At 31.4% G+C, this 16,075-nt stretch overlaps 2 protein-coding genes across 5 annotated transcripts; both read right to left on the bottom strand.

Moving 5' to 3' along the window:
• Positions 1–531: 531 nt before the first annotated feature.
• LOC101216781 (hypothetical protein) lies at positions 532–3,866 on the bottom strand. 2 transcript variants are annotated; one of them, XM_031888502.1, is made up of 7 exons: positions 3,715–3,866; positions 3,518–3,597; positions 3,385–3,418; positions 1,919–2,239; positions 1,404–1,565; positions 1,154–1,237; positions 532–820 (listed from the first exon to the last, which is right to left on the bottom strand). In XM_031888502.1, exons 1-7 carry the CDS (start codon positions 3,742–3,744, stop codon positions 713–715), a joined length of 819 nt encoding a protein of 272 aa, XP_031744362.1. In that variant the 5' UTR covers positions 3,745–3,866; the 3' UTR covers positions 532–712. The 2 variants fall into 2 exon arrangements, with proteins under 2 accessions (XP_031744362.1, XP_004136060.1); XM_004136012.3 differs by having other exon boundaries at positions 3,385–3,597.
• Positions 3,867–5,693: 1,827 nt separating this feature from the next.
• On the bottom strand, positions 5,694–15,624 carry LOC101217014 (uncharacterized isomerase BH0283). 3 transcript variants are annotated; one of them, XM_031888729.1, is made up of 11 exons: positions 15,282–15,621; positions 15,079–15,146; positions 14,339–14,447; positions 13,520–13,602; positions 13,223–13,381; positions 12,892–12,993; positions 9,943–10,155; positions 8,911–9,231; positions 7,525–7,689; positions 6,761–6,844; positions 5,694–6,075 (listed from the first exon to the last, which is right to left on the bottom strand). In XM_031888729.1, exons 1-11 carry the CDS (start codon positions 15,352–15,354, stop codon positions 5,968–5,970), a joined length of 1,485 nt encoding a protein of 494 aa, XP_031744589.1. In that variant the 5' UTR covers positions 15,355–15,621; the 3' UTR covers positions 5,694–5,967. The 3 variants fall into 3 exon arrangements, with proteins under 3 accessions (XP_031744589.1, XP_011659334.2, XP_011659335.1); XM_011661033.2 differs by lacking the exons at positions 5,694–6,075; positions 6,761–6,844; positions 7,525–7,689; positions 8,911–9,231; positions 9,943–10,155 and adding an exon at positions 11,847–12,259 and having other exon boundaries at positions 15,282–15,624; XM_011661032.2 differs by lacking the exons at positions 12,892–12,993; positions 13,223–13,381; positions 13,520–13,602; ... (1 more) ...; positions 15,079–15,146; positions 15,282–15,621 and adding an exon at positions 10,240–10,389.
• Between the last annotated feature and the right edge of the window lie 451 nt (positions 15,625–16,075).

The following is a 16,075-nucleotide window of genomic DNA, read 5'->3' as shown; positions in this document are numbered from 1 at the left end:
TAAAATAATGGATTTTGAGTGTTTAATAGTTAATGTCTCCTTGATTTATGAGAAAGCCAAGAATCCTCTATACACTACTTTTAACGACCTTTACCAACTACAATCTTAGTGATCTCTACCTACCACCTCCCAACCACCACTTTCTGCCACCATAGTTGACTGTTGACTAACTCCGACCACCAAGAACATCGACAAATTTTCTTTTATAGTAAGTTATTTCAAGCATGGCATAGTCAATAAGTATTTTTTTTATTAAAAAACAATATTCAACCATAGATTTTAAAAGGAAATTTCAACATATAGTTAATATCAAGAATTAAATTCAACATTAATATATATTTATAAGTTGACTAACCACAATTATAATCTCACAAGTTTGTTTATTATTTAAGGTCAACACTTAGGAAAGAACTAACATCGTCCAAAACCATCGTAATAATTTGAAAGAAAAAAAAATACTTAAATGCTTCATGGACTATATATCTACCTGTCAAACATGATCAATTAATCGAGGAGAATGAAATTAGATGATGGAATTAGTAATATGATTTCTCAATTCAAAATATCATAAAATATAACATTGTCCAAATATAAAATACTAATCCAAACGCTAAACAAAAAGGATCAAAATAACCATTTGATCATATGAACAATTATTGAATAACACTTATTCAATGTTCTTATTTTAACAATATAGTTTGAGCATCAAATGTTAAACCAAAACAAAACCTTCCACGGTAGTAATAGCTTTCCCTCCCAACAGAACCCTTTGTTTTTTCTCATCAAGATGAATGCGTAATATTCCACTCCTTGGTGATGCCTAAAAAAATGCTTTTAAAAATTAAAAAAAAAAGCTACAAAATCCAAACAACTTAATTCAAATTATATCGATTGAGTTAAAGTTACCAACACTGCTGCAAATATAGCAAATAAACTCAAAATATTATCATATATATACCAAAATAAATTTTTAAAAATTAAAACATATATCAAAATCTGTTAGAGTACTTTATCAATAATAAAAGTTAATCACTAATAGATCATATAAGTATGTTAGAAGGCATTGGTACTATAGCCAGAACTTTGTTATATTTAACAGCAATGGATTGAACATGTTGGTTAGTAACTTAAGGTGGGGGAAGAGAGAAAGTACCATAAAAGCAACAAAATCAGATTTGCCCAACTTTTTGGCCCAGTAGACTGCCAACGCACAATGTGCACTCCCACATACAGGATCCTGTATTTAATATGCAACAACAAACAAATATTTAACCATTAATAGAAGATTATTGATCGTTCAAGCTAATGCCATGTATTTGGCTTCACCCCAAAGCACATGCATATGTATACAATCTATATAACAGCATGCACTTAATTAATAGAAGACTGAGATTGTACTGTACCTCATCGATCCCTACTTTGGGGGCGAAGTGTCGAGTATAAAAGTCAAATTTCGACTCAGCAGGGGCTACTCCAGTTATGATTAACCCAGCTCCAGGACACTTTCGTATCTCATCATAATTAGGTTGAAAATCTACTACATCTTTTTCCGATGGAAGAACAATCTGCAATAACGTGGGTTTAGAGGATTGTCACACCTTAATATATATATTTTCTTTTATTCTAAGACTGCTCTCTCCCCTCTCTCAGTTGACGTTATTGTTTACACTTTCTTTGTTTCTATTTTTTTTTATATATATATCCGTGAGTATCAAGCTACTTTAATCACTCTTGGGTAACCTCAAGGAAGAACTCACATTGAACTCATGGCCCATCGTTACTCCATGTGTCTCTCCTTTTGTTTTCTCACTAGATCAACCCATGAATGTGGGCTCCATTTTCTTTGTTTCTCAATCTTATCAGAATAAAAAGTAGGGTTGTGAACAAAACATTAAAGATAAACTAAGGGTTTACTTACCAAGAGTCTATTGGGATCCATGTTACACATCTTAATGTCAACTATAGAAGCGACATTCAAAGCTTTGGAGATCGAAGAAACATCAAAAGCAGAATTGAGTTCAACAGTAGAAATGGCTGGTAAATCCAATTCAATGAAGTAACTGTCTTGTGATCCACCATTATTAGGAACATTTGAAACCTCAAGAAGCTTCACATCCGGAACCCTTTTAGCAGTTAGGATTCCTGAAAGTGTGAAGAACTCAATAATGTTTGAATTTACCAGACCAGTTGAGAAAAGTATGTGTGCAGCTGCCAACGTTGCATGACCACAAAGCTCTATCTGTAAGAAATAGCTATATCTTAATTATCAGAAACAACAAGATTTACATCAACCAATATATGATATTACAATTCATTTAGTTGCAAATACGAGTAGGGATGTTCAAGAAGAAAGGACTATCCAAATAGGGTTTGAAGTTTTTGATATTTTGGGATAAAAATATTTGACCAAGAAACGTACAGAGAAGCAATTCCATGCATCAGGAAGGATTTTGAGGCATTGCCTCAGTGACACATTTTACTTTATTCTATTTTCATTAGAATATGTATTTAAATTTGGCTAATTAATGGACAGAAACTCTATATATTCACTTTTGGTTCAATACCCAACTTCAATCTTTTTTTTTTTTTTTTTACTTTATTAAATTTTCATATTTATAGGTTTAATATTTCTTAATTTATTTTTTCCTTTCTTTATTAATTTTAATTCTTAATTTGGTTTTCTTTTTTTCTTTCCTTAAATTTTCATAATTATATGTTAATTTTGAATTTTGATTCTTATATTTTAACATCATATCATTAACAAAAAATTATTATATTATAGTTATTATCTTTACTATGGATTTATTTGTATTTTTTTAATTATTTTTTTTCAAATTTTTTTTCAAAAATAGCAAATTTTACAAAATATTTATAACCTATAGCAAATTCTATCACTAATGGTCACTGATATGCTACACTGATAGAAGTCTATTATTGATATAATTCAAATTTTTACTACGGTTTGTATATATTTTAATCTATTTTGCTATTTTTAAAAGTACTTTTTTTTCATATTTTAATAAATTATGTATAATTTTTACTTTTTACATAATTAAATTATATTTAAACTAAATAAGCGAAAAATATTTAAAAAATAACCTAAAAAACAAGAAAGGATTATCAAACAATTATATTTAATCTTAATACAAAAAAAAAAAAGATTTTATTTGTTCATTATTGGTCAATTTGTGTTTAAGGAAATCTAAAAAAAATTATTGGATGGATGTTGAACCAACTCGACCGAAAGCAATCCAACCAAATGCAAATTTATAAAAATGGTGATAAGTTCGAGTAGGATATTTGGTTCAAAACTTTTAACAAACATAGATAGAGCATTCAATTAATTCAAAACAATAATCAAACCGATCAGTAAAAGAGAAAAACCTCAGTAACCGGAGTGAACCATCTAAGGCTAAACCTGGGTGGATTAATCAAATCATTAGTTTCTTCTTCTTCGTTTATGAGAATCAAATAACAGGTTAGACAAATATTGAACTCAGCTGCTAAATCTTTCAACCATTTATCATCCCTTTCTTCCTCTAATATACAAACAGCCGCTGGATTTCCCTTGAATGCCGAGTCAGTGAATGCATCCACCTATTTGGATTCATTTACAAAAATCAAAATTAATCAGTATATATACTTCTCAACATGTCTAAATCAAAATCGGAATGTAAGATAATAGACAAAAGAGATTAGGTTAAAGTAAAATACCACAAAATACTTCACTGGTTTCTTAGCCATTTTTGCAAAACAGAAACAAAAACTACGAGAGTCGTTGTTTCTGCCAACGAGAAGGAGAAGGAGAAGAAGAAGAAGAGCCAACTCCTTGTTTGCTTGTGAAATTTAAATAAAAAGCTTTCTACTATATATATATAGATATATAATAAAATGGCTGCTTTTTTATTCCACTTTTATAAATAGTTTTTTTGTTCCACTTTTACTAAAAAAGAATTGTTTTTTATTCCACTCTAGTAAAAAGTTATTGAATTAAATATTTGGAATAAATTAAAAAGTATACATTAATTCACGTGTAAAATGGAAGACAAGAGATGGACGGTTAATAGTAAGAGTAACGATTAAATGTAGTTTATGTTACCCATATCTCATTATGCATTATTATTAAAATTGAGGGCATCTATTTTGATAAATAAGAAAAACAAAAATGGATGAAATATAGCTATAATTAATGGGTTTAACAATGTGGAATTTGGTGATAGATTAGACAACTATTTTTCTTGTTTGATTTTTTGAATGAAAAGATTTTTGAAAGAGGCTAATATTTGAAAAATAAATAAATAAGAATGGTTAAAAATATATAATAAAAAAAATGTAAATCTAAATGAAAAAGAAAATAAAAGAGAAAAGGTGAAAGGTAAAAAATAAAGAGGTGATCAAAGGTAAAGAGTCTTTATTGAAAAAGTTAGGAGCAAAAAAGAAACTTAGAAATTCTCTCTTACCTCCTCACTTTCTAATGTAGTATAGATAGATATAAATAACGTGTGAGAGCGAGTTTCCATTCATTCTCATGCAAAACTTAGATACACAAAACCATTAATTACATTTGAGTTTAATCCATGAATTTAAGAATAATAAGTTTGATGTATGGAACATAAATAGAAATTTGGTCAAGGAGCACTCTTCGTTATCATTTTTAAAAGTAGTATATCTTTTTTTAAATTCAAAAAACTGTTTTTTATCCATCTCGGGTGAGGTACATCTTTTAAAATATATATTTTTTTTTATCTTAAAAAAAAAACTTATTCAACCTTCCCAAATCTTAAATAATATTTCCTACTTCCAATCTTTCAAATCTTTTTTTTTTTATCGTTTCAAAAAAAGTATTTAAAAGCTTCCGAGTTCTTTCTAGTGCTTTACTATATTGTTTCGCTATTTTGCTTTTGTAGTTCTTCCATTAGTGATGCTGACTTTGCTGATGGTGAATTGAAAGATGAGCTTTTCTGTATTAGATTCCCGTCAACTGAGAGTGACTACAATTTTCTATTTCTTTTGCCATATTTCTTAACTTTTCAATAGGAAAAATGTTAATTAGGGAAATTGAAAAAAGTAGCAAAATTTTTGATAAGATATAAATATTAAAGTAAGATTGGAAAAATTTTGAAAATTTGTAGAACCTCTCCCAAGATGCACCCAGAAAACCCAAAACAATGAATTAATTAAAAATGTTTAATAAAACAATTTTACGAGTTTAAGAAAAATGTGTGTTATTTTTGCCAATTTTCCAACAAAAATTTCACACTAAACTTCAAAGCTTTGAGATGGTTACAAAATTTATGGGTTGCTCATTAAAATCATGGAATTTCAGATTTATGGTTTTTATTAAACATATTTGTTTTCAGTTTTAAGTCTATTTATGTGCTTCTTAGGTTACATTTAAATTATGGCTCATCATGGCCTTAGATTGTTAGATCATGGCCTTAATTTCTTAGGTTACATTTAAATTATGGCAGAGTTACAACCTTGGAAAGAAAAGATATATGGTCTTGCTTTGCAGATGACGTGAAAATGTAATATTGAGTTTTTATACTTATACATGAATATTTGAATCATTCAAATAAGAGTTGATCTATCTTACTTGCGGAGTTACCTTAAAGATCAAGTGTCAATGATAGCTTTAAGTTTTATTTGATCCTTGGTTCATTAGATCATTTAAGCAATGTGTAATCGAGAGATTTTAGGGCTCTTCAAGTTGAATTATTTTGGGTCTTATTGTTAAACACAGTTCTTAGATCCAATACAAGTTTCTTGGCTTTTGGTATCAAAGCAGCTTTGATCCCATATTACAATATACAAAAGAGAACAACATCCAAATTTCAAATGCAAATCCAAGGGCTAAATAAAGTAATGTGCTGGATGAGAATAACCATTTGATCAATCAATAGCACTTATTTAAGGTTCTTAAGCAAGAGAGAGAGAGGATTGAACACAATGGTTGAAAATGAAATTTCAAACCAACACAACACCTTCCATCGTAGTAATAGCTTTCCCTCGCAATAGAACCCTTTGTTTCTGGTCATCCAGATGGACGTCCAATACTCCACTTCTAGGTGATGCCTAGCCAAAAAAAATCCAAACCACCCAATTCAAATTATGTATATTGAATTGAGTTAAAGCTAAGTTAAGTTCATTTGAGTTTGGTCAGCTATTAGTTTAAATTGAACCAAAACTTTGTTCACTTCTTTAAGAAGCAAAATCTAACCGTCCCTAGTCATAAGAGCTATTCTGAAGCTTATGTGAGCTAGGATGAGTTCAAACAGAAGACAAATTTACCATTGGACTAGCTAATATTATTTACACTATATAAGATTTTTTTACGTATATAATATAAATAGCATAAATTTGAGGAAACAGGGGAGCTCAAGTCCACTGAACCTACATTATCTTTCAGTGAGTTAAAATAAGGTGAGCATGATCGATTCATATGTTTCTAAATTAGTTTGGGTTTGAAAAGAACATTCCACAGTTTACTATTTCATTAAAGAAAAGTTATATGCTTAGTGTAGAATTACATACACATCCATATCCATTTTAAGTCTATTTCAGTCAATAAAGTTTCCTTCATATTTTTCCCTCTTCAATGCTTTCAAACTACCTTTTTAAGTCCTCAAGGGTACTTGTTCATAGTATATAAAAGACTGTTCATCAGTTATAGTTTTGATTTAATGTATGAATAAATAAGGAAGAGATAAGGTTATCCATGAGCATCTTGGAAAATAAGTTGATAGGTAAGAGAGAGTACCATATAAGCAACAAAATCAGATTTGCCCAACTTTTTGGCCCAGTAGACCGCCAAGGCACAATGTGCACTACCACATACAGGATCCTGAATATGCAAAGACACCAAACATTTAAGATGTTTGTAAAGAACATACAAACTGAAACTACTTGGAAGAACATCATTGAGATTTCCAATGCCTCCATAGTTGATTTGATGCTCAATTCACATAACAACTATCTTAAGAAACAGTTTTGGTCTCTAAACTTTCACGAGGGAAACAATTTAGTCCCTATTTTTTATTCATAATGCTTTAATCCTTGCAACTTCAATTTTGTAACAATTTAGTCTTTCTACTTTATATTTATAAAAATTTAATTCCTACTAGAACACATTTGATAAAAAATAAATGTCGGTTTTTATTATTTAAGCCATTTAAGTATTTAGGCTTTGATGCTTATAGATATATTGGGGTTCTAGTTAGTTTGTTGATCTTCCTATTTAAGAAAATTTTATAAATCTTAACAATAATTTTCATAACGTGAGCTAATTTGTTGCAGATTTTAAAGTAAATGGACTAAATTATACAAGTTTAGAAACAAAATCGTTACAAACTTGAAAGGATCATTACATGTCAAAGTAAAATGACTGAACTGTTACTTTGATTGAAATTCAGGATCTAAAGACTAAAAGTGGATTTTAACACAATTGCTCATAAACATGGAAGAAAGGACTAAACTATATTATCAACATTATAACATTTTAGAGGAAGATTGAGTATTCAATACCTCGTTGATCCCAAAATTGGGACAGAAGTAACGACTATAAAAATCAAATTTCGACTCAGTAGGGGATGCTCCAGTTATGATTACCCCTCCATTTCCGGGTAACTTTCTTATCTCATCAATGTTAGGTTGAAAATCTACTACGTCTTTTTCTGAAGAAAGAACAACCTGCAAAATGTTGCATTAGTTAACAGATTAACTCGAGATGCTAACACACTACTTAACCAAAATGTGAGCCCCTTAATCTCGTTTACATAGCTTAGTTGATTAGCAGAATTTGGGATCTTTTAGGCCCCAAATTAATCGTCGTTAAGCAAGATGGAGAAAAGAAAGAAATTCATCCTCGACCAAGTCATTACACAAGATGGAGCAAAGAAAGAAATTCAACCTCGACCAAATAGTTAGACAAATCGGAATGATGTAAGCAGGGAATGTTGTTAGGGAAATAGTATACAATGCTTATGCTTTTGGCGTGATAGATAGTAACAGGATAAGGGAGAGAATACCAGCCCTCTCTAAAGTATTTATATTTATATCACTTCCAGGCAACTTTTGTTTTTTGAAAGGGAAACGAGACTTCTTGAGTGCGCTATGATAGGGATTAGGTAATGTTGCTTATGATATTGATGGAAGAGGATATCCATTCAAGGACGAGGGTAGTGTTATTTGAAATGCTAGTTTTCTTTTTGCTGCATTATGGTCATCGAGTATCATGATTAAGAGTGACAATAAAATCTTTTGGCGTCAAGAGGTCTTTGAAGGAGATTGAATTCCTAGCTAGATTAAATGGCTCTCTTTGGAGGCGTGTTTCGAGACTTTGAAAGTATTTGTTAGGCCTTGTTCTTATGGATTTGAGCCTTTTTTTCCTTACTTATTAGGTCACATTTGGCTTAATTTTTTGTAGGACGGCCTTTTGTCAGCCTTTTGCATTCTTTCATTTCTATCAAAGAAATCACCATTTCTTGATAGAAACAGGAATCCTCGACGTGCATCAAAGTTTGTGTTAGTGGAATACATTTCGAAATGATACCTGGGGGAAAAGAATAGTCAGAAGAACAGGGAAACAATAGAAGGCAGATAGTTGATTTCCACACAAGTTTAGGCTGAGAGATTTGTCCAAAGGAGCAAAGTCTAGGCTTCTCCAAAGAGCTTTTAAAAGAGTTCCATATTTTTAGAATATGTAGATGACAGATGTGAATAATTCTCAATACGAAAATATTCCCTTTTTTAAGAGTAAAACAAGTGGAGACATGAGTGATTGGCTGAACTCTGCTCACTCAGGCACGAAAAGAAACTCGTGATCTAAAGTATCCACCAATTTTCTCATCTTATAGAATGAAAAGTAGAGTTAGTAACAAAACATCAATGATAAATGAGGGGCTTACTTACCAATAGATCACTGAAATCGATGTTACACATCTTTATGTCAACTATAGAAGCAACATTCAAGACTTTGGAGATTAAAGAAACATCAGCAGTAGAATTGAGTTCAAGCGTCGGGATAGCTGGAAAATCCAATTCAATAAAGAAGCTATCTTCTGATTTACCATTGTTATGAACATTTGAAAACCCAAGTTGCTTGACATCAGGAACCTTTTTAGCAGTTAGAATTCCTGAACGTGTGGAAAACTCAATAATGCTTGAATTTACTAAACCAGTTGAGAAAAGTACGTGTGCAGCTGCCAATGTTGCATGACCACAAAGCTCTACCTGTAAAAAAAGTTGTCTTAATCAGAAACAACAAGATTTACATCAACCAAACTATTTCATTTGTTTAAAAAATATTCCTATAATTTCAAAAAAGTTACAATATTACTCACGGACTTTCACTAATGTCTCAAAATTACCTTACAGTAGAAGTACTTTATAGTTTTGTATGCAAAAGTGATATGAAATGGTGTAGCAATGACATAGAATGAATAATTGGACCACAATACAATCATTAAGTCTTGTTTTCCATTCGGAATTCTTAAAAATTCTAAATTCTACTTCCCCAGGGTACTTTTGAAACATTTATGAAACTTGTGTTATAACCACACAAAAAAAAATTCTCTAGACCCAAATTACTCGTATACTACTTACAACATTTTCCCACTCTCAAACTAAAGTATACAAAAGGTATGTTAACTAGACTTAGCACAACTGGGACACCTTTTTGAAACCAAAAGAATAAGCGCCTTGTATAGTGTTTTGAGCTTTTGAATTTTTTCAATGTGACGCATCTGCGCTTCTAATATTTTACTAAAAACCCAACAAGTTGAGTGGTAATACTGCAACTTTTCACCTTCATTCAGTCGCACAGACAAGCAAGGATGTGTAATAAAGAAGAAACTAAAAGGTGGTTGATAAAATAATAGGCCAAAATACGTCGTTTCAGAAATTTAATCAAACAGAATCAGAGCATTCGTTGTAAGGAAAAACCTCAGCAACAGTAGTGAACCATCTAAGGCTAAACAAGGGGGGCTTGAGCGAATCATCAGTCCCTTCTTCATCGTTTATGCGAATTAAATAACAGGTTTCGGAGATATTGAACTCAACCGCCAAATCTTGGAGCCATTTCTCATCCCTTTCTTTCTCCAAAAGACAAACAGCCGCTTGATTTCCCTTGAACGCGGAGTCAGTGAAAGCATCGACCTATATTTCATTTGAATTAATCAGAATAATTATCAAATCAGAATAGGAGTGTAAGATAGATAGAGATGAAGTAAAGTAAAATACCACGAAATACTTGACTGGTTTGTTAGCCATTGTTGAGAAAAAGAGAAGACGTGTGAGAATGGTGGCTGCTGCCAGGAGGAGGAGGAGGAAGAAGAAGAAGAAACAGAGCAGCTTCCTCCCTCCATAGTTCAGTCAACAACAACCCCATAAATATATACTACAAATATTGGCATTGATTTTTGTTTTTATTAGAAAACAATCAAAGTTTAAATGCATTAAGTATCTTTTCAATATTTTAATTATTACTAGTCTTTAACCCGACGGTGTTATGCACCTAATATATGTGTTTTGTTTTCATTTCATTACCTACATTCTTTCTTATGTAACAATATTTTCTTTGGATCAATTTATTTTTCATGATGGTTTAAAATTGAATCAATAACTAGTTCTTAAAACTAGTTCTTAAAAATGGAATGCTACACTGATGACTATATAATTCACTTTTACTTATACCTATGGATTTACATATTATACAAAATTTAGAAAACTTCTCGATTTGATCAGTCTAACCTTTGGTGGATAGATTGATTAGACTAACAAACACGTTCTAAAGTGCAATTTTTATAGAAAAGATTTTCTAAAAATATAATTAGAAAAAAGCTTACCTTGAAACTATAGGATTAGAAACATGCCATCAAACAAAGATATTTTCTATTACTATCCAATTTGTTTGCGAACTTGGGACGTACAAAAATAAATTTTTATAGTCATCCAAAACTCAACTAATGGATGTTATTTAAGAATTTCTAATTGTTTGTTAATTATCTTAATTAATATATTTAGTTATTAATTCTTTGCATTTAAAAGTTGGATAAAATTTTCCTAAAGATACCAATTTACAAATAGCTTTATTAGTTATCTAATAAAGTATTTATAAATCGTCTAATTTCTTTTTCAATTAACATAATTTCAAATAGAAAAAGAAAAACAAATTATTGATTATTTTTATTTTAAAAGTTGGATTAACTTTTGATTTTCTTGAGCAATGAGTGATCCATACGTTACAACTAACCTAATGAATTCATCTCATTTATTTTCTATTACTATTAAAATAGGAAAGTGAAAAAGACAAAATTGTTACCAATACAATAATAGAAAATAATACAATAAAATGGCAAAAATTTCTCATCATCAAACTTTTATATATACCTAGATCCAAGCTCTTTTATATATGTACATTTAATTGTTTAGAAAAAGCAGCAATTATTATAGACCATGCATGTTTTTTAATTTAGAAAAAAAAGTATGAAGCAAAATGTTTAAATTTCAATTTATAAAAAATATAGACCTAAAATTAGCAGAAGTGACAAATTCAAAATAACTTGGTAATTATATTTATTCTATTAAAAAATCTGAAGGCCATGTTTATCAAAACAGTAATAAATAAAATGGCAGGTTTGATTATATTACATTCCTTCCATACGATTTATTTTGGCCATATACATTTTGTTAGCATTCAAAATAATCACTCAAAAGTGGGCTTCATCTCGTCTCTTCTAAATTAGTTACAATTTTTCGTCACAAAAAATTGATAATCATTTGCCCACAATTTCACATAACTATAATCGATCAACCAGACAATCAACATCACAATAATCCAATGAAACTTAGAAAAGGAAGAAATGTGTTGTGAATAAAGGAAGCAAGGCATTTCCTTGTTCAAATGATATGAATTGGTGCCACAAGAGAAAGAGAGAATAATTTACAGTACACATTGGTCCAGCAGCAGGATATATGGCAACAACAACTGTACAGTCGAACCTAAAGTCTAAATAATGTACCCTAACATTGAATCTTTAATATTATTGTCACAAACATCAATGCAATAATAAGGTCCTATCAAGTTTCTTCATCTAATCAATTGAAACTACCATGTTCCTTCTTTGGACATTTTAAGGAAATGGGTCAGAGTTATATTTGGGACCTCAACCATGGCCTTCTTCTTCCTTGTTATCCGAGTCATTTTCATAGAGCCACTGTTCTTCGACTCGAGAACGGTCACAGAGTCCAAGTTGTAGAACTACCCAGAAAACAATTCGAATGATGTAAAAAGAAGTCAGCCAAATAGTACACAGGTTATTCGAGTTAAATGTAATCTAGTCTTCAATATTTAAGCTTTTCAATTCATCTCTATTCTTGTGAAAGATAAGAATTTCATATATTCAACTGGTTTTGATCCTTATAGTTTGGGACTTTTTCTTCTTTCAGTCTGAGGTCTTTAAATGTCCAAATTTAATACTCATACTTTGAACAAATCTTGAAATTAGTTCACTGTGTTAAGTTATCAGCAACGATTCTCAAACCCATCTATTATCTATTAGTTTCCCTTCCATAGTCACATTCTCTTAACAACTATTATTATTATTGTTACTATTATCTTACCAAGTTTGACAAAAAAACCTTTAATCCAACTGTAAGGCCTAATACTAGGATTTATAGCGACTGCAGTGGTAAATCTAGATATCTAAAAAAGTAAAAAGAACTAAAATAGAATGAGACCCAAAAAACACGAAAGTAAAGTGATATTTTGACTTACCAAATTTTAATTTGTATGTTCTTTAATGTATTGACCCATATAATAGCAGCTTGTGTAAATTTGGAAGTTTATTATTGAGCCAGTTTATTTCCTTAAATTCAACCAGGAGGAAATACCTCACAAACTCCATGTAGCAATAATCTGTGGAATGGATCTTGAACTCGCATGATTAAGACATCTTCTTTACAAGTGTCTGAAATAAAAGATCTTATGCACTCCTGAAAAGATGAATAAAAAGAAACTTATTAGCAAGTTATAAGTTGAGTTGATTGATGCATTGCAGTTCCCACTCTTCAACTAACATTCAGATTTGTGATGGAGAAAAAGCTTAACTTACCATGTTAATCATCCAGTAAATGCGAAAAGAAACATTTGAGACTTGCAATTAACCCACGTTTAAGAAATGAAATGAATGAAACAAATCTGAATTATTGTACACGTTCATACCTCATAACCTTCAACAAGCTCCACACGAAAACTACGGCGAAGAGCCTCCCTTGTTCGACATTCAATTCTACGCCAAGCATTCAAGAAAGCCATTTTATCTGCATCAATATGACCCTTTCTCTTAGCAGATGAGTTCTCGAAGACTCCAATGATCTTAGCCTAACAAGAAAATAACATATTTGGATTAAGTTCTTAAATTAGACGATCTGCTTTGCCATTCTATTATTTATGCAACAGTCTGCTGTTTTGAAATTCTAAAAATGAAAATGGTAACATTAAAGTAAAAAGTAGAAAGACCTCTTTATCCATGTCAATACTCCTGAACTTGTCCCAGTCTTCTGCATTAGTCATGGAGAACGTTGTGGGCCGTACATCATCACCTGCAAATTAACCTCAAACCATGATGAATCCTTTCACCAGTGTGAGGAATTTCTAGGCTCGGGTAAAAGGATCAGTAAACATTAACATGGGAGAGATTAGCAGATATAGCCATTCCCTCTAAGAATTAACAGTCAAGCCACTAGATGCGACGAAGAAAAGCTTGCGTAAACAGAATGATCATGGCCATAATAACACCAAAAATGAATTAATTTAAAACAATATGACTTGGAATATGTGATCCTAAACAAATCAAACAAGCTACTAATTCTAACTAATGCTACGTTTGATAACCGATCAACTAGAAATTCAAAGCAAACTCCTAGGTTTGGATATCATAGTCTAGATCACTTTCCCATATCCAATCATCCTAAAAAGTAAACACCATTATTCTCAAATAAATAAAAACCAAATCCCCCTTCTTCTTCTTCACTCTTTACCCTAATTACTCCTCTTTCCTTACTCTTTTCCGGGTTTCCCCTTACAGACCTTTGCACCCCACCACCAAACTAACTAATTACAGAAGCAATCTCCACTCTCTTCCCTCGTATTCTTTTTCACGTAGACATTGTTATGGGGCTCGATGTCTTACCTCAAACCATGTAGCATAACATAACACAAGATGATGAAAGCAAGAAGGCTCTACCGTCTAAAACATCTAGCATCTATATTACTCAGAAATAACACTCATCAAAGATTGAAAAATTACGAAAAGGACAGTTTTTAGATGTATCACACCCCAAGGTGGTGGAGCAAACAGCCCTCTAATTTCCTCAGCATTCAAACGAGGAACAAGTTCCATCAAAAGACGATCGTTTAACCATCTGCGAGACTTCCTATTGGTAACCTGAGAAGAGTAGGGGGAAAAATTAAAAGTTAACAAAAAAGAGAAGTTCTGTGGACAAAGATTGTCAAAAGGTAAATAGGAAAGTGCAGTATCGATTTAACTTGGGGGAAAATTAGTTTGCTTAAACTGAAGCCTTTTAGTAAAATTTTGGGAGAAATGATAGGAATATGAACACTTAGGCACTTCATATATTAAGAGAGTTGGCATTGGTTTCACTCAGGTAACCCATTTAGGCATTGAGATGCACCTTTATTCACAATGTAATTCCAATTTCCATTCGAGAATAAATAGTAAATGTTAGATAACCTTACCACATGAAAACTACTCCAAATAATATTGAAAAAATGAGAACTGAAAAAATGACCAGACGGTTACTAGTTTTCCTTCAAAATGAAGCCAATGATATGAGATATTGAACAAAACAAAAAACCTAGATTAAAATCCAAATATTTTGTAACTATTCATCATCAGGTAACCATGTTAAACTTCCATTTTATCAAAAGCACATTGCAAAAGCATCGTACTGATAGAACTACAATCAATACAAGAAACTTAAGCAAGCAGTTCACAGAGCAGTCCAGATGGAGTGACGATCCAAAAAGAAAATTTCGAACATTTACAATCACCCCACCTTCCCAGTCAAGCTCTCCAAGAATTCTATCTTCTTCTCGATTGACATACCCCGAGAATCCGTATCACCTGTGGAAATAAAACAAAATATAGATCCCAGAGAAAATTTCAAAATTTTATAACAGAAACACCAAAATCACTCAAATGGGTATTATTATTAAATGTAATCAGCAGATACGATTAACAAAAGAGATGAAGAAGTACCATTGAGTGGATCGTTAAGAGGGGAAAAGGGGAAACGATTCCCTTCTCGTTCAAGAACATCAATGGAAGCCATGATTAGAGAGGAAAACTAAGAATCCGATTGAAGCCCAAGCGGTGGTTTTCCCCTGTTGTGGATGGGATTGAAAATCTTGTAGGGAAGGTGATTTTTGGAGGTTGGATGAGAAGACGGAAAGGGGAGAATCGGCGAAAGATGAAGTTGAGGGAGATGGAGATGGGAAAATTAGGGCAAAATCGAATCCAAGGATTGAAAAAAGAAGGAAGAAACAGAGCCTTAGAAATTGGGAAGAGAAACAGAGGGAAGGATTAGATTCGGAAGAATATTCTGTTTCAGATGAGATCGAGAAGACGACGTCTTTCTCCGCCGCACACCGCCACCGAGACCGATTCCTCATATGTCAAAAGTCAAAACTACCCTCGAGACCCGACCCGACCCGGCCCACCTTCAACCATTTTTGTTTTACTATTTTAGCGTTATTTAATAAACTATTTACAAAATCTATTAATAGATTAATCAAAGGAGAATTTTTTTTCCCTAAAATTTGTTATTTTTGAAAATTTTCTTAATTATAAAATTTATTGAAATTATAGAAACTAAAATTAAACAATACAAAAAATAGATTCAAATTAAACCAAACACTAAATTACATTAATCAAGATGATAGTTTTTTCTTTTTTCTTTTTTGTTTTATGGTGGTAGCAACTAGTGTTATGCAATTTGAGATGATATCTCTTCTTGTTCATAGCCCACATGTATTATATATCTATCCATGAAA

The sequence above is a fragment of the Cucumis sativus genome, chromosome 7, assembly GCF_000004075.3.
Source record: "Cucumis sativus cultivar 9930 chromosome 7, Cucumber_9930_V3, whole genome shotgun sequence".
NCBI lineage: Eukaryota > Viridiplantae > Streptophyta > Magnoliopsida > Cucurbitales > Cucurbitaceae > Cucumis > Cucumis sativus.
This window is presented reverse-complemented; position numbering and strand designations above follow the sequence as displayed.

What these genes read in the sequence shown, in the direction of transcription:
- LOC101216781 (XM_004136012.3), bottom strand. Translation starts at nt 3,744, where the DNA reads ATGGCTAAGAAACCAGTGAAGTATTTTGTG. An exon ending in AACCAGTGAAGTATTTTGTG is followed by an intron (nt 3,598 to 3,714) that starts GTATTTTACTTT and finishes GAATCCAAATAG; the next exon opens with GTGGATGCATTCACTGACTC. An exon ending in GGTTCACTCCGGTTACTGAG is followed by an intron (nt 2,240 to 3,384) that starts GTTTTTCTCTTT and finishes TATTTCTTACAG; the next exon opens with ATAGAGCTTTGTGGTCATGC.
- LOC101217014 (XM_031888729.1), bottom strand. Translation starts at nt 15,354, where the DNA reads ATGGCTTCCATTGATGTTCTTGAACGAGAAGGGAATCGTTTCCCCTTT. An exon ending in GTATTGACATGGATAAAGAG is followed by an intron (nt 13,382 to 13,519) that starts GTCTTTCTACTT and finishes TTTTCTTGTTAG; the next exon opens with GCTAAGATCATTGGAGTCTT. An exon ending in TGCTACATGGAGTTTGTGAG is followed by an intron (nt 10,156 to 12,891) that starts GTATTTCCTCCT and finishes AATGAAATATAG; the next exon opens with GTCGATGCTTTCACTGACTC.